Source organism: Agrilus planipennis, unplaced genomic scaffold, assembly GCF_000699045.2.
Source record: "Agrilus planipennis isolate EAB-ADULT unplaced genomic scaffold, Apla_2.0 scaffold117, whole genome shotgun sequence".
Taxonomy (NCBI): domain Eukaryota; kingdom Metazoa; phylum Arthropoda; class Insecta; order Coleoptera; family Buprestidae; genus Agrilus; species Agrilus planipennis.
Window position 1 is genome coordinate 567,330 of NW_020438912.1, and position 22,102 is coordinate 589,431.

Below are 22,102 nucleotides of genomic sequence, written 5' to 3' on the forward strand. Positions count from 1 at the left end.
AGATTGAAACTAAATATTTTTTTGTTTCGAAGTTGAAATCAAGGCATATTCACTGCCAAAAGTCAGTTAAAAATTTTCCATATTATTCGTTATTTCTTATTTTATTCAAAGTTTTTGGTCAAATTCCAAATTTTCTCACAAACCGTATACTTTTCTTTAGTATAGATAGTATTTATTTACCTCATGATACGCTGCAAAACCTAATTAATCACGAATTTCTAATTTTATGTACTCTTGTTTCCGATTGTACCTCCCAAACATCCTTAAGTGTATCCGAAAACGATAAGTTTCTATTATATGGTATAATTTCGGTAGTTATTCGTTAGCTTTACTCAAAAGTAATGTAATACATAATATTAATTGTTTACCGAAAAATGAGAAAATCTACCAAGTAATTTTGTGAAACATTGACATATTCCATGTCCTGGAAATTATTTAAAATTAACTACATTGAAATAAACATGAATACAATTAATTACAGATTATTGGATATAGGTATTATTTGCAATAGTTAAAACGTAACTCGTTGCGGTTTTCGCATTTGTCATGCATTTTTGTAGCAGTATATTTGGGATGTTTTTGGCAACGTAATTAACGATATCGCTTTATGTGGACGAACGAATCCTTTTGTGATAGAAGCTTTATGGACTTATCATAAATGGTAATTAGGTAATAAAACATTTATGCATGATGCAACATTAAAAGTTAAATTTATGCAGCAAAACCAGTAAACATATCAGCTCAATACATGTTTTACTGACTATTACATTAAAATAACTCATAACTTTTAAAACGTTTAACAAAAATGATTCCCAGTTCTTAAGGGATATCAGGATCAGGCAATTTGCTGATATAATAAGGACATAACTATAACGATTTCGTGGATGGTAAGCGGAATGTCGTTTACTTTTATCGTTAAAGAAAAAGCAAGCAGTTAATAAATAACATCTACATCGCAGCGGTTTTCGTGACAGTTTATTAGGAAAGCAAAAGAATGATATAAACTTTATGTAATGATGTCTTTACATTAATGAGAGTTGAGAGATGGTTCCACTATCTCGTTTTACCAATCTTGCATCTCACCTTTCACGTAAATTAAATAAGTACAAAAGTACAGGACTTGGTCGGCTTACTTAAGATAGACTGACTTATCTTTGAATAGTAGAATCAACAACTAAATAATAAAATATAATCTAATTTTAATTTACAAATCCCTAAAGAAAAATTTGACAATATCAACGCACAGTAAATCTAATAAGATAGTTTATAAAGAAAGCTTTATTGCATAATAATATTTTAATTTCATTAATAATTTTTTCTAATGGTGTATGAGGTTTGTTCAAAAAGTATCGGGAATTTTAATTTCCGCGACGTACGTATACTTAATTTTCGATTTTTTTGTGGCATTATGTTAGTATTCATGTCTCTCATTTATACCGACAAGTTAGGCCATGTTGAATGTTCAGTTAATTTTTGACAGCTACTTTGTTTGCACGTAGTTTGACTCGTCTTCGATTTTTGCCTCTAAAAAATGGATCAAAGAATCTGTATCAAATTTTGCGCGCGGGTGCATTCCGAATGTTGACAGTGGCATATGGAGTAGAATAGTATTGGTCAATCGTCGAATCACCGTTAAAGAACTTTTTGAAGATCTAAACATATCGATTGGCTCCTGCCATTCGATTTTTACCAATGATTTGGGCATGAGACGGGTGGCCGCGAAATTCGTACCAAAATTGATCAATTTCGATCAAAAATAGCATCGCATTAACATTGCTAAGGAGCTTTTGGACTTTGTTCGCGACGACCCGAATTTGCTCCAGAGGGTCATAGCTGTTGACGAATCTTGGGCTTATGGTTATGACGTGAAAATCAAAGCTCAATCATCCCAATAGAAGCTGCCGTACGAGCTCAAACCGAAAAAAGCACGCCAAGTTAGGTCGAATGTGAAGGTTTTCCTTACAGTTTTGTAAATGGTCAATAAGGAATATTACCTGCAAGGAGGAGCTGAACAAGACCACAAAAAATATTTTTTTGAAAGTACTTCAAGTATATAATATGTGGTTGGGATTACTATGAGGACGTAATAGATATTCGTGAATAAATAAATAATTTTTGAAAAAAAAATTTATTACTTTTTATATTGGATGCATTTCTAAGTATTCTGAAGTATTGAGAACTTTCCGAGCTTCATCCTTACCTACCCCCAACCTAAAGTAACATCAATCTATACATATTTTCTTGATTATTTCTCAATTTTTGTGTACACTTTTATCGAGAGATTCATCATATTTGGGCTCATTCAGTTTTGTAATTTCAAACAACGAATAAAATATAATATGATAAGACAAACGAGCGTCGCGTCGCGTCTCGTCTAGTGGCAAATCTGTCATGATAATATAATACAACGAACGCGTACACAATTGACAATGGTAACGATGAATCTCATTTCGGGCCACATAACGAAAAGCAACTGCAATTCTCATTACAATTTAACAGGATTAGTCCGGAGTTCATTTGCTCGACAATTCCTTCCGTGTTATGTCGGATCAAATTATATATCGACCCGATGCGAAGCCCTTGCCTGTGTCTCTGCTGGCCCTTGTTTCGCCTGCGCCCGGCTGCTTGGATGAATGTATGGATGGTAGCGAACTGTTCAAACCCCTGCTATATTTTGATCGCAATTTAACCTTAACTTATTTGAGCAGGCTGTGTGAATGTATGTGTGTATGTTTTAAAACAATTTGGCACAGCCCACTTGCCTGTGAACGCGTAAAGTGAATCAATTTTGATTAAAATACAGGTGACGAAATTTAATCCCGAGTTATGTATGAACTCATCTTCTGTTTTACGGTTATTCGCCCCCTTCGAAGGGGTGACTGTATGACATTTGTGGGAGGATAAAGGAGATGGCCTGATACGGACCATTTTGAACTTGAAAAAGAAAAATAATTTTAGGTGACGATTTATTAAAATTCCGTCGAAAATAAGCGATTGGGTACTTTAGAAATTAGGTAAAGATTATTCAGAGTGTGTGTATGGAGCACGGCTCTCTATGGATGTGAAACGTTGACGAAGGGCGCTACGGAAAAAGGCAGGTTAGAGGACAGAGAACGTTGTGGAAAGTGGAAATCAATAAGGTAATAGGCGAGATAGATTGGTATTAGTACCTACACTTTCTCTGATAGGAGGGGCCATTTAGAGCCATATTAGATGCTGAAACAGGAGTTAAAAGGGGTAGAGGTAGATCTACACGCGTCCAACCAGTCCTTGGTTTTAAGATCTTACGGTGATGAGGTATTTGTTTATCTTGAACATTTGACGTTGCTCTTATTGCCCTAGACAAAAATTTTCAGTCTCTCCCCAGTCTCAGAGTCTTTCAGCGTCTCTGAGAGCGTCTCTCACAGTCATTCATAGTCTCTCAGTTATCGCCGAGGTGTTTTTATGCATCTCTCACAGTCTCTGTATGAGACTCGAACGATAAAATTGTTAATTCAGAGATTCGAATCTCTTACAGAGAGACTGAATGAATAAAACTGAACAATTGAGAGACTGGAGTCTCTCGTAGAAAGACCGGGATTTCTGAAATATATTAAACGTAGAAAATTTTAAGCATGTCTATCGAGACACCACTTACTGAGAGATTCGAGTCTCTCGTTCAGAGATTCGAGTCTCGTTCAGAGACTGGATACGACATGAGAATCTCTCTATGAGCGACTCGAGTCTCTCGTTCAGAGACGCTAAACAGTTTTTTTGACACTCTCTTGACAGTCTCTCTCAGCGACACCAGAGAGACTCGATGAGAGACGGAGACTCGAGTCTCGCTTTCAGAGACTCTGAGAGACTGAACATTTTTATCTCGGGTGCTAATATGTCTCTAATTGTTTTGAAATGGTAAACATACCTGTGGATAATCGCTTTCCTTCGTTTGATATCCAAAATGGAAGAAATAAGTTTTAGCACCTCTCCGCGCATGAAGATATCCCACTTTGATTAGCGGCGACACTGTGTGTCCGTCACTTAAAGCTTCCATGGTCGAATCACGAATGTTAATGGGATGTTGTATGGGTTTATCCCAGTCCGTGTATTCGTTGCGTACGGCGGAAAAAATTTCGTTCAAATGGTACACGTACGCGTTTCGAATGTAAGTCCGCAAAACGCGGTTTCGCTCCTCTTCTTCGAAACCGTACTGAATGTCTTGAGCACTAAAGTCGTTGTAGCTTTCGGTTGTAACAGTTCCCAACATTAGGTCGCACATGATGAAATTTTCACTGGCGTGTTCCATCGCGAACGATGGGTCAGGTGTTTGGGGATCGAGAGGCAGCGACGGGCCTATCCGTGGCATGAATCGAACCTTTTCGAGGTCGAGGTCGAGAAGAACTTTCAAAGGTCTAAAAGAAGGAAACAAAATTTATATTGGTCTTATGTAGCAAAACAGTGAAACAGAACAAAATTTTTCATCAAGTATTTGTATTGCTGAGCAATGAACTTCAAAAGCGCGGGTATCAATAGCAAGTCTGTTATTTTGTACCTTGCTTGTCATTTGGACCGCTTTAAAAGAAATATTTCAATTTCTAGTAGTTATATGAGAACTGAAATTAAATAAATTTGTACAATGTCATGATTCAACATTTACGCTTTTATTTTGGTGTTCAAGTCAGTTTAGTCCTTGCTGTGATTCAAATAACCATCGAAAGGATGGGTCAGCTGCAAGCGGTCGTGTAATTATTACTTCCTGCGCCTAATGAACTACATTTCTTTGAAACTAATTCATTTATTTGGACGCAGTTTAATTTTCTTTGAGGTTTGAAATTTGATGTAAGTACTAAAAGAAAGAATGCAAACAGTCGATCTATTTACTTAGTTTTCCTGGCTGGTATTAATTGATAAATTTGTTGTTATTTTAAATTATAGATAAACGGTCATGTTACTCGGCGCGTGGAACGGCAACCCACGCGCGACATATACTGTCCATGCTCAATACATTAGACGGCGCGTGGAATCGCGATCCACGCTCCGAATAACAGTCTACAGAATGAGAGAACGCCCTGTTTATTTATAATACCCACCGGCGGTGCTCGAGAAAGATCTTTCACGCACCAGGCCGCGCCGACCTAGTTACACGAGCGTGGATCGGCATTCCACTCGTCCATCACCGCCATGAAAAGGAACCAAAGAATGCGCTAGGACACGCAACCCACGCGTCGTGTAACAAGGGCTTAACGGGTTTTACGTGTGGAATGCCGATCCACGTTCCACGCGTCGTATAATATCGCCATGGAGCATGGATCGCCAATCCACCCGGCGTTTTACAGATGCATCCGATTTTAACGAAGGACTATGTAATTTTTAGGTTCTATCTGTAGTTATCTTGGATTAAACATAATTATGAATTATGATGTAGGCAAGCGCTATAAGTATACCACCTGTCTAATAAGTTTTCTCTATCCTTTTAAATTAATAATTATACTAAAGTTCTTGATACAATATCCCAAAGGAAATTTTTTTCTTGTTACTGTCATTGAGATTCATTGTTCAACTTTCATACGTTAGCTCAAGCACTACTTTCTCAAACGATATATGTAAGTAATTTCGCTATTGTTCTACGTTGAACTACTACTCTTTTATATTTGTTAGGAGTTATAAAGTGCAATTTCGTTAAATGTGTATTATTTGAAGTACGTCCTAAAGTTGTTTTGTTTGTTTCTTTTGCAAGTTTCGAACTTAAAACTTACCAAAGGCATTAGCTGATGAAGTCGAGTTAGAAACTTTTGAAAACGTAGACCTACATGTACAGTATGAATTTTCTAAATTGATGCCCCCTACATAAGTAGTGATATTTTGGAAATCCGTAATAATGGTTTATGTAACTTCTTTTATGGTTTCAAATGTGCTACCAGATTTTTTAATAAACCTTTTAGTATGTAAGGGGTGCTCGACGTATATTTAGATAAAAGAGAGAGAAACAAATTTATTTTCTGAGGTGACCAGTGAATAAGCCACTTTATATTTTCCTTTTGGTTGTAGTTGATTGTATATTCGTTTACGTTTACGTTAAATTTAATTGTTTTCAGTGTTTTAACGACTTCCTCTAGTGGGGAATGCTAATTCAGCTACTGCTATTGTTTCAACCTATGCTCGCTAAAGGAGGAATCATAATTTTTAAGGAAATTAGATTAACTTGGACGGTCACGTATTGGCGTTAAAGTTTTATTGCATTCAGTCGACAGTGAAGGATAACTGCCACTTGTTTATTACAGCAGTATTCAATTTATTTGTCCTATATAAATCTAACCCTAAATTTCATCATGGCACAATTCAAAATAGTACGAAACTTCACAGAATTTAAGGAGAAACTTAAACTTCAGGCAGTTTATGAACAATAACATAAAATACATAAAAATGGATACATTTACTTGACTACTACCTGCTTTTATATATTCTATTTTTTGTTTAATCATATAGGATCGCAGCAATTGCATCATTAATAGTTTAAGTAAAGACAAGTAATTACCTTGATCTTAAACATGGCGCAATGTCTTCATCGATTGAAACTTCATCAGAGTTTAAACAACCTGCTTGTTTTGCGACAGTTTCTCTAATAGTATCTGAATTGTGTTGAGTCGCCCACGGACTTAACGCTGTTCCACTTAGAAGGATGACTCTATTGAAAAGTCCTAAAAGTGTACAAAAAATTATTATATTTGTTTAAATAAAAAAGCAATAACTGCATCACTGATTCTAATAACGTCGCAGCACTGTAAGGATTAATTGTAATAATTTTTCTAGATTTGAAAAATGTTTTCCCATTTTTATTTCGTAGTACTAAAATATGTAATCTAACTTCTTAAAATTGCTTTCAAAGTTTTTTTGGGGCATGAGAACGTTGTAAATATATATTATAAGANAAGGATGACTCTATTGAAAAGTCCTAAAAGTGTACAAAAAATTATTATATTTGTTTAAATAAAAAAGCAATAACTGCATCACTGATTCTAATAACGTCGCAGCACTGTAAGGATTAATTGTAATAATTTTCAACTAACGATTTTTACAATTACTAACTGTTTGAAAAATGAATTTGATTTTGTTATATTCAAATCCTATTTCTAACGGAGAATGGCACCATGGGTACCGAAACGCGTTCCTAATGCGTGTAGGTATCATACTTTTAAAAATGTTTTGCGTGTGGAATTTGGACTATAGTATTTTATGTAGGCAATTTGGTTATGAAGATAGATTTCTTGCTAAAAGATACTGTCGTTTTAACAAAGTTATTACAGGATAAGTATTATAGAGGTGAACCCACGTTTCGCAGTTAAAAGAAATGGAAGTTGAATATTTTACGTTAAAAAAACAACCGATAAAAATTCAGTTACAGTCTGTTTCTTTATCTAATTAAGTAGGTAAGACTATGAAATAATAAAGTGGATGCAAATTATTTATTCGATGAAAATTTAATTATTATTTGTGGAACAGTTTCTCCGGTTTTTACGAGAACCACATTGAATATAAATTGGCCTGTTACTGAGCTTTCGTTTCATTAGCTTATGAATACCAAGTAGGGAAATTTTTGCTCCAATATCGGAATCCATAATTAAAATTCTCTCCTCCTACCATAAATTAAATTATAGGACTGGGGTCGAAATTTCCGAGGAGGAGTTCCAAAGTAAACCGTTTCGGAAAGAAAGTCAAATAAGGGAGAGCCTTAATATTTTCGAAAATTAATTTTCAATATGTTTTCCGAGTAGAACGAAATGTAAACTAGGAGACGGAGACAGGCGCAAACGTTTTTACCCTTCGAGTTTGGAAGTATCAGCAGAATATTTGCGATTGCAGCGCCAGTATCGTGTCCGACCAGCGTAATCCGTTTCGGATCCCCACCAAACGATCCGATGTTTGTTTTTACCCACTTCAAAGCTGCCGCAACGTCCTTTATTCCAAGATTTACACTGTAAGGATCCTTGTCACCTGATATCGGCCTCGTTCGTAAAAATCCTGCAACGAAGGATACAAAAATAAGTATGTGTGTCACAAAAGGATTCGGTTAAAAGGGAGAAACAGCGGTAGAACTCGTGTTCTTTATAAAAAGTCACCCTTTCTAAGGGGGCGACAGTTTCACGCTTTATTCTCTATATATGTAGGTATTACGTATTCAATGAAATTCAGAATTTATTAGAATAATTGGGGTGATGTATTTTAAAAAGAAAATCTGACCATTCCGTAAAGATATAGAAAAAGGGAGTAATAATAATAGGGATGAGAGGGTGTAGGTGGCTAAGGGGAAGGGAGTAATTATGGGAAGGCTATAGGTGTTAGGGCAGAAATTATGTAAGGTTGATTGAGGTAGGCGACTGAAGTTACTTAATGTGATAGTGAGGATCGTAGTGACTTATGGAGTGATAATATGGGGATGCGAGAAAAAAAGCAGATATAGGTTTTACGTATGTTATAAAAGATGCATTATGGGGTTGTTGCAGTTAGAGAAAAGTACACCAGATTATGTAATAAAAAGGAGTAGGCACAAAATGTAAGAAGATGTGGTAATAAGAAGCGATAAAAAGGATATAGTAAAACATGAGGAGAGCTTGAGGAGGCTAAAAAACGGGGATATAAGAAAAAATGGGGAAGAAGAAGGTATTAGAAATAAGGACGAAAAGTATATATGATAGAGAGAGAAAAGGATAAATATAGGGGAATACATGAGGTACAAATGCAGGGAATGATAACGAAGAAAGAAAATAGATGAGATAAGTTATCTATGTAATGGTTTTGAGGGATATTTTGTGAAGGAAATGACACGGGGATTGGGTACCAAGGCATTTAGAAGGAGGGAGTACCAAAATTTGAACAGAGAATGAGTGTAAGGGATGTAATTATTAGATGAAGGAAGAGGACGAACAGTGTAGGTAAATGTCCGGAACATGTCCTAGAAGGATGCGAGGATAGTAGGACTTGGGAAGAATGGTATGAATTTGTGAATGAAGATGATGATAAAAATAAATGTTGGAAATGTAAAAAAAAAAAATTGTTTTAATAAANTGTCAAGGGTAAAAGCGCCCTCCTACGAGGTTCCGTTTCGGAGTTATGGCTGTCGGAAGTTTTGGCCAACTGTTATTTTCCAAATCGAGGATTAAATGTTTAGGAGAACATATCTGACGAACTATTAAAGATAGCGCAAAAATTCTTTCACCAGCGGTTGGCCCGTACCAAAGTGTACAGGAAAAATTTACTTTCGAAGAAAAAAAAGTTGAAAAATTTTTAAAAATTTAGAATTTTTCATCATCACCGAATGCGACCGCATACGGCTCAAAACGTTCGCGCTGAGTCGGGGCATCCGCCTGTGAAAGAATTTTTCCGATAGGTCCTACCGTTTTCCAGCCACAGCTCGCGAAACGTCAAACTCAGGAGCTGCGCGCTCGCGAACATGGCCGCGGTTAAAAATCCATAGCTCCGCAGACGTACGTCCGATACGTACCAAAATGGGCTCTTTCGAAGCCCAATGAATGGGGCAAGTTTTCGACGAAAGCAGTTTTACATCGTGACACTCCTGATCTGCGCCAGAGCCGATCCAATTCGCGGAATTTGCTTTTTGTTCTTTTTAGCGTTTTTCTGAGGTCACAAGATGGCCCCTGTTTCCGGACTGCGTTGTCTGATCTGAATGGGAGTGTTACTAAAATTTTCTAGAGAAACTGTGCTTTGCGTCAACGGTAAAAGCGCCCACCTACGATGTTCCGTTTCGCAGTTATGGCTGTCGGAAATTTTGGCCAAGTGTTATTTTCGAAATCGAGGATTAAATGTTTAGGAGTGCATATCTGGCGAACTATTACAAATAGCGTAGAAATTAATTCGCCAACGGTTGGCCCGGAACAGGGCTCGTTCGAAGCCCAATGAATACGGAAAGTTTTTGCCCGAATTTGTATAAATAATATTAACGTTAAAATAATACTGAATTACCAGTGAAGGATTGAAAACGGGAAAAATTATGTTACTATTTTAATTTAATGCAAATACGAAATATTATGAAAATATCAGGGAATGTAATTGTAATAATTCAAAATTGTATTATTCTTTTGGAAAATCCTTGAAATTATTTCAGTTATAATTTGATGAAAATCTTCAACATATATTTTCTTTCTATAAACAAGCCGACATGAGTAAGGGAACTATTAAAAGTATTTTTTAGAGATATCTTTTCAAAGGTTATAGAAAGCTCAATAAAGTTTCAAATTTGCGCTATTCGTCAGAAGGTGTCTCTCCATATGATATACTAATAAAAGAAAATGCAATGAAAATATGATGGGAGACTAAAAGTGGAAACATGTGGGAAGAAGCGATAAAAAGGATAGTAAAATATGGTGAGGTGTTGCGGAGGCCCGAAGAAGAGAACATTTAGGAAAGGCGTATGGTAGGAGAAGGTAATGGAAATAATGACGCTTTATGTTAGAGAGAGTGTGAGGGTGCTCTAAAGAGAATATGAATCAATCAGGAGTGATTTAAGGATGTGATCAACATATGGGATTGATGAGAAACAGATACAGGGAAATGACAAGGGGAGAGGATCTTAACAAAATACAGGATTCAAGAAGCGTGATGGTCTGAAGGGAGATTTTGTGGAATGACTGGCAAGGGGATGAAGTGCTAGCAAAATTTAGAACAAGAAATGAGTGTTGGGAGGTCAATACTGGAAAAAGGAAGAGGACCAAAGGTATAGGATATCTAACGAAAGTAGAATATCTAAAACAGGATAATGTGAGAATGGTAGAACATGGGAAGAATAGTATGAATTGATCAATGAGGATGGAGGTGGACGGAACCGACTGAAGGAAATTTTAAGGAATTGGGGATCATTCTTTTTGGTACAGTGAAAAAGGTGTAACAAAGGAAGTTGGTGGGGGAATGAGATTAAAAATAAGTGTCGGAAATGTAGAAAATAACTTTATGTTTTAATAAAACTTAATAATATAATTATATCCAGCCGTTACTTCAGAGGTTTTCGATGTGTTAGTGTACTCATTACGCGAGTCCAATTATTAGTCATGTAGACAAAACTACGAAGAACTATATCGATACCTAAAATAATATGTAAACAAAATTTCTTTGCTTCATCTGAAGTTTGATGATGCGAAGATTCTCAGGTTCATAATTTTACCTTCATTGCTTACCATATTTTACTGATTCCTTAACGAAACTTTATTTTTCGATCTTACAACAAGATCGATTACCACGTTAATGTATTAATAAATTGACTCTCCTGCTCGTCCTGATTAAGAAATATCGCAGGCTCAGAGAACAGCCGCCCTCGAATAACAAGGTTCTTAAACAACAGATTTGTAAGGCTTATAGTTGAAGTTACAAGGGCGTGTTTTAATAGTCTTTAATGAAATCGTTTCCAAGTTACGCATTGTTTCATATGCATATTCATTAAACCTTAACTAAGTACTATTAACATTGGATTATAGATCCCTCTGGTTTTCATATTATTATTGTTACAGAAAGTGTAACAGTGAAAAATTAAAAGACAAAACCACTTAACCAGTGACGTAATAATTTATTAATTACCAAATAGACTAACGTATGATATTTTATGTAGCATGGAAACAATTTTTGAGATTTTCTGGCATTTTGCTTTCACTATTTTTTGGAATTAATAAGTGCGAAAAATTCTTTCAAATACTGAAACAACATCGGAATTGCTCTTTATAGAAAAAAATGTGTTTTATAATATGATGAGTCCTTACCTTGTCTCAGTTTTTTCTTGTTCTCTGCGCGTATCATCTTGGAAGATCTTACATTTTTAAAAAGATTAATAATAAATATCAGAAGCCGTAGGGTATTGTATGAATTCACTAGGAAGGTTATTTTTGGCAGCCACAGTCAATATTTGGTAGATAATATCAAAATGATATTTTTTATTATTTAGAAAATATGGAAATTTTTTAATTTTAAAATTGTTTTCATATATGCACAATAGAATAGTAAAGAAGATAAACTATTTAATATGCAAATTTAAAAGTTGATGTGGTCGAGGTGTACGACGCTGAGCTGCCCTAAATCATACTTATCCTACGGAAATCGAATAGTAAACACTTTTTACAAAGGGGAAACACAAGAGAAATGCTATGAATAATTTTGCATTACAAATCTGTTATCTCGTTTTAGAGGACATGCATGTATGTATAAAAGCGTTAAAATGATTGTTGGATTATAGTTGCGAAGCACAGCATTTTATGTAAGCTACCGAAAATGATAAACTGTTATATTTGTTAGAATATCCGAATTTTAATTAAAAAGTCACTTTTCCAACCTGTAAGGAAAAGCACTTCTTTGATGGCTCTTCCGGTGTACTGCTGTACCACATTAAAATGAATCAACTCTTCTAATTGGTTTAAAGAATTTAATTCACTTAAAAATACGGATATATACAAATAAATACAAAACTTAAACTACCGTGGAAACTTATGACGAATTAAAATTAACTAAATAAAAATGGATAAGATTGAATGAATTATTTGAATGTTTAGGACAGCGACTTTTGTAACGAATTATGAATGATGATGTTGATGTTGTGAAAAGCTTGTCAAGACTCTCTTTGGTTACTTAAACTTTTTAAACTTTTGGGTGTTTCATTCCCACCAGCCAGTAATGCTGGTGGGCGGGCAGTCCCTCCGGGCTATGCCGGAAGGTAGGGCGGAAGGCCCTCTTCAGCCTGCTTTCAGGNTTAAAACAAACCCTCGAATCAAAATCCTTTCCTTCGCTTTTTTTATGCATATATCTTGAAGGCATTGCTTCAATTTTTGGAATCAAAAAGGCTCCTTTATATAGATACCACATAATATTCATACGTACAATAAAGTCCGTTTGGACTTTTTGGTGCGATTTGCAACACTAAATGGACATGAATTATCCTTCCGTTATCAAGCATTCATACACCTCTCACCGAGTGTATGTGTTTGCCTCACGGCTTTCTCATAAATTTAGACGCGTTTCTGCGGGTAATGCATGCATGAGCATTAATTATAGAACGGATAAGTATTCAACATCGATAATGGATACATAAATTTACAATGAAACAGCTTGCACAAGCCTACCTGCCCGTACGTACAACGAAAGAATACCTACTTCCCCAGGCGATAAGAGTACTTTACAGTATTTAAACACGACTCAGGGAGCACGTACCTCTGCACCACAAGGATTACCGCAGGCATACTTTTACTTTACGTATTTGCTATTTTACGCCTTGGGTATGTAGAATTAATGATACACATTTTAGACCAAGTTCAACATAATAATTATACATTGAGAATGCGATTTTAACATAGACCTTGTAGGAAAGTATGTCCAAAAATGAAAATGGGTGTATATCAATAGTGTACCATCGACAATGTCACTCCCAAGCATTTTTAAAAGGATTATTCAAGTGATCCAACAATTTGGCACAGATAGGAAATTTCTATCACATTCTAAAGAGTCGAATTTCCCCTACACAATGCAGAAAAGTTAGAAGCGTTCGAAATTTGATGTTATAGGCGAATGATGAACATACCGTAGATAAAGAAGATGATGATGAAAGCAAACTGATTGATGAGTCCAACGAATTTCTCAATTCGGAAATTTTTTGGTTACTTCAAGTTTACACTGAATTGTCGTTATTAAAAATTAATTAGTATTGTTTTTAGGCATTGAACCACAGTTTCATTTAATACAAAAATCGTCATCATCATCATAAGGTCATCAGTCCTAAGACTGGTTGGACACGCACCTCCACTCTTTCCTATCCTGAGGTAATCTTCGCATTTCCCGAAAAGTAGAACATCCTACATCCTTAACCATTCGTGAATAGTAATCTTATGAAGGTTTAACTCGACTCCTCTTAAAATTTTCAATAAAAATTTTAACGTTCTAAGATTCTACAATAATAAATGAAAACAGCTTTTATTAAGTTTTTAAGTTCTTGTAGTTCTAGTTCTTGATTGAGACAAAGCAACTTTGAAAAACATATTTGTTATTAGGCAAATGGTGGTATCTACAGTAGAAATTTTTCTAAGTTTACTTTATTCTTTAAGGAAGTACTTCGCCATGTACTCATGAAAGCATTTTCATCAGTATAAGTAGTTTTTATACGTAAAAATGTTTATTTGAGCGTTTAAATGTAATCGTGTTCTCACTCATTAGCAACTCAAATCAGAACGGTTTTAAAAGACATGTTGATTGATTTGCATTTATTTTACGCTCTTGTTTTATTGCAGATGGCTAAATTCGGCACTGTTACTTAACACGTTTTGACACTGCGTAAACACTTTTTTCGTTACGGTTTTTGGGTTTCAACGTATGACAGAGGAAACTACTGAAACGGTTACACTTTTGCGCAATGTATACTTTCCAAATATACAATTTTATTAAAATAGAACTTAAAAAACTTAAATCAGTGCATTATTTAGATAAACGTTGGAGAAAATCACAACACGCTGGAATCGAAGAATAAGAAGGAAGACAGAGGTTTCTTTCAGTCATTATTTTACTTTTGGATGAATATCAATATTGTGTGTCGATAAAATTACCTATGCGCAGGAAACTGTGAAAAACAGGACATTGGGAAAACAAAAGACCATTGTTGATTCACGACGTTTCGTCTGTATTTCTTGAGACTTTATGAAGCTCTCAACTTATCTAACAGACTGTCAAAATTATAAATATAAACATAATGTTTTGCATCTTCTTTGATCCAATCAGTTTGTTTTTTCAAATTATAATTTATACAATTCTTTATGTATTAATTCTNATGTTGCCGGCAAGTCATTCCTAGAAATTTGGAAATACCAGATGAAAGGTACAAACTGGCAGGGTTGTAAAATGACTCTAGTGGCCGAGCATGACTATGAATAACTTAAAAATAATATTGTCAAAATAAGAATGCAAATAGAAATAAATAGACTAAAATTATAAGTTTTATGATTATTTCAATAACTATTCGTTTCTGAGAAAACGAACACAACCTCTTTGGCAATTATGTACAGTGAAGATCTTTTTCAACGAAGTGAATAACCATTATACTAGACGTGTTTGGTACTAGTCTACTAGTGTGGTGTTCATAATTTCAAAAATGCATTACGCCCAGTGCTCTATAATTACATTTTTAGACAAAGTTGCTCTTTTGGCTTTAAAAAAAAAGAGAGCCGTATCGTTTAGCCTTTTAAATTCCAGTCGAATTGCCCTTTTATTAACCAACCGCGGCCAACGCTGCGCTCCCACTGGCTGGTTGCGATGCCAGCTTTTGTAGCATAATTGTATTTCGAAATTAGAAGTCACATTTGCAATTGCAATTTTTTAATTGAAAAACTCGTCCCCGATAAATCACTTTCGTTCTCGCCGCCATTCGCCACCGGACGATGCGGTTCGGTTTTTAAAATGCGTTCCCAATGGCCATTAGGTAACATGTGTAATTAATGCGGGCTGCGGCGCGGCGCATCCGTCGTGTTCTATCAGAGGGCTTGTTTTCTTTTTCGTCGGGACCCGGAACCGCTGCGAGATTGGCGATAAAATTCCACTTAATGGATTTACCTTGGGTTATTCACTATTCCGATGAAATAGCCGTTTGATCTGATAAAAAATATAAATGAAAATGTTTTCATTTTGTTTATCGAATAATGTGGCAACATTACACGTAAAATATAACCCAAACAATCGCAAAATTTAGGTCACAAAATTTTATTGTTCCACAATAATTATTTTACGATAACATTGGATGATTGCTGCTTGATGTTGTGAATTGATATGAAACCCAACAAAGTCAATACTGCGTGCACGGAGAAAATAAAAAATTAAAAGTTAACTAAATATTAAAGCGATATTTACAATTTATCCCACTAGTCAAACGCTTTGTAAGTGAAAATAATAAAAATTACAATTTGGACCCGAATTTGTAAAAATAAAATTCCGGCAGAAATAAATTTACTAGGTATTTTAGTTAATTATAAATTAAACTGTAATAATTAAAAAAACTTGAAATAATCTTTAAAAAAGCATGTCAAAATTGAGATTATTACCTACACCTACCTAATAAATTCTACTATTTCTACGGCAAATTCAGTCATTTACAATCGAAAATTGTAATTTTTGTTTTGCCATAAATATTTGGTTTTCTCCGTGTGCGCGGTAAGTAATTGCAATTACAAACGTAAATAATTTGTAACCGTTAAAAGGCTCGTGGAGTTGCTCATTTAAAGGAAATTTTCATTTTACGTGAATGAAAAATGAGGGGTGATTTGTTGTACTTCAGTTTTGCTTGTTAAATAAATGAATGTTGACTTACCTGAAGGGGTAGGTTATCGCGTACTGTTCTATAAAGTGCTTATTTAAAGAGACCCATGTCGACGGAAATAATGAAAAACGTGTGGTTAAAAAAAACATCTATTAAAGTCAAACCAGTCAAAAGTATCTGTTATTAGTTACGAATACACACTCGGTTATTACTATCAAATTTTGTGAAATATTTTAGATTTCCTAAGGGAGAGTTTTAGTATTCCATTTTCATTATTTACTGACAGCATTTTTTTCTTTCACTACATCTATTGCGTTAATTTTTCTTAAACGGAGGGAGTTTTTGGATTTTTTTATGTAAATGCAGATTTAACAGGTATATTTGTTAACAAATATCTGCAAACTCTTCTGCTTAAACCATGGAGCACGTTTTCAATGTTTGTCTTTGAAAAGTTACTATTGCATAGCATCTAATAATGTCATACTCCCGTAATATTTTTATGCCCTTTTTAAAAACAATTGTCTTGAATGATTGATTTCTCTGATCTGATTTCCGATCGGTCTGAGGTTCATACAGATTTATGTATTTTACGCTATTCATAATGCTGACTCTGCAAATTCTACTTAGGAACACGCACCGTTTTTATCGGGTGGTATTGTGAAAATCGGCCTGAAAGAGCGATAAAGAGAGAGAGAAGTTCGTGGACAGGAAACTGGGTCAAAAAGGCCTTCTGTTCGTGCAAGAGAAACGTATCAGGAACAGACATTAGGGCAGTTACAGATGCTTGTAACATGGTAGCCCCTCATAACTCATAACGTAACATAACCGTAATAAATGCTATCGAAATTAGAGCACGATATGCGTGCGTTTGTGATTTATACGTACAGTGGAATTCGTTTATTATGACTCCGCCTGTATTGACCAACCGCTTAATATGAAGTAATTGCAGTCTTAAGTTTAGTTTTGATATTAGATTCTCTATAGGAAAGTTTGGATATAAAGACTCCGTTTAAAATGACATATCGTCTATTATGACTGATTCTTAAGAAATCATATCCGGCTATAGTGACCCAAATGATTAATAATAACATTTTCGCTCATTTTTCTGACCCTTCTTAAGTATATTGATATTACAATTCATCGTTCTTTTTCTTTTTCTGTTAATAAATGCATACAATTTGTAGTTCTTCTTTCTATTAAACTAAATAACTAACTAAAATAGAAACTTTTTATGCTTTGTATGACGCCGCTTAGTATAATATGTTGGTCATTTCCCTTCGATGTCATCATAAGCGGATTCTACTGTACCTACATCGCCATGATAAAAAATTGTTAGTTTGAGCTTATATAATAGACATAAGCTTGATATGACGAAACAGCATAGGGTGACGGTAATCACCGCATTTTACTGAAAGGAATGGTTAACATCAAATAATAAAGAATTTTGAAATGTTTAAGCTATTACTTCAATATTTAGAAAATATTATAAACAATTTTATGTTTGTTTCTTAATAATATTCAGATTAGGATTCAGGTTATTTGAGATTGCCTTTATGTGTTTCATATATGCACAATTGATAAAGGTGTAATAAAATACTTCCCATTTGCATTCCCAAAATAAGATGAGACCTTAAATGTCAGTAAGTAGAAGTAATTAATTAATGACGGTTTTGTCTCATCCGTTAGTAGAGGATCTCTGGCGCTTCTGATTAGTAAATAATCGTAACATTTCTGTTCAGTTTTATTTAACGTTGCTTGAAAAGTTTGTTTTTTAAGAAAGTTAAAAGTAAAGAGATTTATCATAATTTGAATAAAAATCGACAAAACCGGTTTACTTTTGATTGAAATTTATTCGAAGGTATTTGGAATTCCAATCATGCTCTCTGTATTACCCTCTCTTTGCTTTAAATTACAAATTTAATACTCGGTTCTCGAGTTATTTCCAGCGAAAACACTTTAAATGGAACAAGTTTAACACTTCAAACAAGTCTTAACTCTTAAATCGATGTTCTTTACGTCCTGGTATGGAGCTTCTGCGGGGCATGAAACTTCATAAAGTTTCGTATAAAGTGTTGCTAGTCGTTATAAACTTGTTACAAATTGATTTTTATTGCCCTTCGTAACATTTTTGGTCAAATTTAATAAAGCCAACGACAATTTAATATTGTGTAGAACACGCTGCCTACGTTCAAGTGCTTGTTTAAAATTTTCTTCTTTCGAAATTTAAAAGGCGCAGTTATTTTGTTAATTTGGATTACTTCGGAATAGTATGAAATCTTACTTAATTTATTATTTGTTGCATTTATACGATTTATTAATGTAAAATAGGAAGTTGGTGAGGTACAACTGACAAAAATGATTATTGAACTACCTATAATTGAGCCTACACGAAAAAATTTTTGTGTGATCTGCATCCACTGTATACAACTGCGTTTCTGCGTTTATGTCCCTCTCTTAAGTATTCCGGTTTATCAATTGTATTTAGGGTTGCCACCTTTTCAGGCTTTACATAAAGTATTTTTCGACTAAAAGGTTAAAAAAAAAGTACTCGACATAAAAATAAAGTATTTTATTTTTTGTTTTTAAAAACATATTTTTTGTTACATCGAGCAGCCAGTAACAAATTGCTGTTGTTCCTAAATACATTAATAGCCTCTAAACATGGCAAACAAAGATTTAAGTAAACTGAAAGTTCATTTTTAATTAGTTTTAATGAAACATTATTCCTGTCGTCCCGTCACTTTGCGTTCATAACAGAGGATACTCTTTCTGTAAATCCTGAAATGGCCGGAACTGATAGCAAAAGTGACACTACTTTGAACAGATTCGGGAAATCAGGTTGTTCCGTAAATATGGCTTGCCATTTTTCTGTGCAATATTATTGATATAAAAGTACTCTGAATTTCGAATAATCGCTTACAAAATTACGATGTTTACATAAGGCCTTAAATAAAGTATTTTTGCGTACTTTATATGTCTTGTAAAGTATAACGTACGCACCGTCGAAATATAGTACGATACTTTATAATAAAGTACGGGTGGCAACCCTAATTGTATTCCCTCGCGTATTTCGTTTTTCAATTTTCTCTGCTTCTGCCTATATGTCGCTGTTATTTTCCATAAGTTGATTATAATAGTCAGCTGTTCATTTCTTTTCTAGCAAATAATTCCTTCTCTCTATGTTCCACTTTTCTGCTATTGGTCCTTTTTCCCTTTTACCTATTCTTTTTCCAGTATTTAATTGTATCGTGTCTTTTACTCTTAAGCATTCTTTAAGTAGATTACTTCCCTCTTTTCTGTTTCTGGTTTAGTAGGTAGCTTGTTGTTGTTTGATCAAGTCTGAGGATCCATTTTAAGTATTTGTTTTGTACTTCTTCGATTACTGTATGCTCTGACCATCCGTATATTTCCACTCCATACATCAGTATACTTTGTACTTCAAATAAATACATTTTATTTTCCCAATTTTCCTTAAAATCCCTTGCCGATATACTTCATACTTTCCCTAACACTTCAATTGCCTTAATAGTTTCTTAATTGCTCTTCGTTTCCGTTGTCTTCTGTATGAAGTAGCCTAGGTAGTCGTACATTTTTACTTCTTCAATTTCTTTTCCTTCCCATGTAAGCATTATCTTCTTCGTTCTTTCAGCACGGTACAATTATGATAGATATGTATAATGGGTAAAATTGTACCTTGGAAGTCCTTATGGAAGAATGCAACTTTAATAGAACATTATCTCAAAATGATGAGTTTTTACCACGTAACACCCCTTGAGATTTTTGATCTACACGGCGAGAAATACCAGAATTCAAACTTTTGATAGACGACCATTTTCCGTGAAGATCTAGCGGGGTCCTTTGCAAAGACATTTTACTCCTTTTGTTGAACTACCTTAGAATATTGAAGAAGCCTTAATCAATTCTTACAACTCTATTTTAAATACGAAATTAAATACACAATTTTAGATGCAAATATTTCAATGCTTAATATTCTTCCATGAAGAAGCCGCAGTTTAATTAAATTATTTCGTGCCTATATTTTATATGTATACTGTATAGTACATATAATAGGTTACATAGGTAAAAGGTACCTTCTGTTATAGGTACATATAAATAAAAAGGGGGTAAATGCAAACAACTTAACAATCTTGCGCATGAAAATTGCTAGATAAGTTTGCTGAACTGAACAATTTCACGACGGACGATTGACAAAGTGCATCAAAACGCTGAATACTCCCATCCTTGAATACATCGGACTTGATTTCTGCAGTCATTACGAAAATTTCGTCGATAGCAACTTCGGAATGTTGGATGAGGTCAGTCTAGAACGTTCAGTGCATATTCGCGTAAACCATAATACGTCTTGCAGATAGAGGGTTGGGAAGAAGCTTATCTACTACTCTGGGGTTATGTTCAGCTGCATCAAGTACCCGTCGGTCTCGACATATGTATATGTCCGTATAATTATGTTGGTACTAGGATTGTGAGGAATTCCGTCTGACAGCCATCTCGGTTTCGGTTCCGCTTGAATACAGCGTAAATCAAGTCGCCTAAGTGAATCTAATTTTGTAGAGAAACGCTCGGGAAACTGGAAAACGGCGTGTGATCGAGTTTCCGTCGTTTTGCGGCTTCCCTACAAGTAGCGCTAACCCTTTGGCCCCCACAGTTGTCGGAATAAGTGGCGGTGACCAGTTGAAGTTGAACTTTACACTAGCTTATTTCTATAGATGCATTTAGGTACGAACATCAGCTTAGAGAAATTAACAAAGTTCTAGACTGGGGTAAACTAAATTACACTATTCTTTGCTTTCTGTAATAGGTACATACCTAGCACACAAAATAACAGGCTTTTAACCGACTTCTAAAAAGGAGAGGGTTCTCATTTCGACTGTATATATTTTTTGTATGTTCGTTAGGCGATTACTCCGATAATTATTGTTTGCTTAGTAGATCGTAGTTCAGTGGTGGTCCCATATAAATTTTATCGAAATTGATTCTGTTTTTTGAAAAGATTAACACACTAAAAATTTAAAAATAAAGTTAATTTTTAGAAAAAAACAAAAACCGACTATTCCTACATGTACAAACTTAAAGTAGAAAGTAGAAAATAATATTTTAATTACTTCAAAGCAAAGTGCTTTACAGAACAATCGACAAAATCATTGATACTTATAAACATTTACAATTTTTTTATTATTTTTGGAGTCGGTGCTAGATAAAGAATAAATAACCTTAATAGATACGTACTTGATTAATCAATTAATATATGAATGCGAAAGTAGAGATTGGATAAAAGAAATCGTATGAAAACTTTGTTGCAAAGGCAGGATTACACTGTCCCTCTTGACCGATTATTTTGTTCTGTAATGCACTTTGCTGTGACGTGGTTATTATTTTCTACCGTTTAGTTAAATTTTTACATATAAGTATAGACTTCAAGTTGTTTTGTTTTTCTTCTAAAAATTAACTTTACGTTAGACTGTAAATCTCAATTGTCGAATTACATTCTTGTGGGACACTGAAACTTACGTTAAAGGACAAAGGTGAAATACTGTTACCTACTCTTGATGTTTTTTTCAAATTGTCAATAATAATTAACACTTATATTGAAGTTCTTATACTACTTTTAACATTTTCATGATTAAAATGTAAGGGTGACAAACTCCCGGGAGGAAGCGCTGTACTTTCTTCCGGTGGCCCCTGTACAGTTTTTTACAATTCCTCTGCCCCGAAAGAACTCTTTTTTTAGATTTCAGGGACGAGAAAGTGTAACATAGCCCCTCCCCCAGATAAGAAATCGCAAATCCTTTCCTAATAAGGAAGGAATTCTATTTCTTGCCC

The 22,102-nt window shown here is 34.6% G+C and overlaps 1 protein-coding gene across 1 annotated transcript in view; it reads right to left on the reverse strand.

Annotated features, from left to right (window-relative positions):
• Positions 1 to 22,102, reverse strand: part of LOC108737493 (neuroligin-1-like) — a 279,274-nt gene that overhangs the window by 35,688 nt on the left and 221,484 nt on the right. The window contains exons 6-8 of the mRNA XM_018470359.1: positions 7,798 to 7,998; positions 6,515 to 6,677; positions 3,905 to 4,391 (exon numbers count right to left, since the gene is read on the reverse strand). Of these exons, the coding sequence (XP_018325861.1) occupies positions 3,905 to 4,391; positions 6,515 to 6,677; positions 7,798 to 7,998 (851 nt within the window). The remainder of the gene's footprint in view (positions 1 to 3,904; positions 4,392 to 6,514; positions 6,678 to 7,797; positions 7,999 to 22,102) is intronic.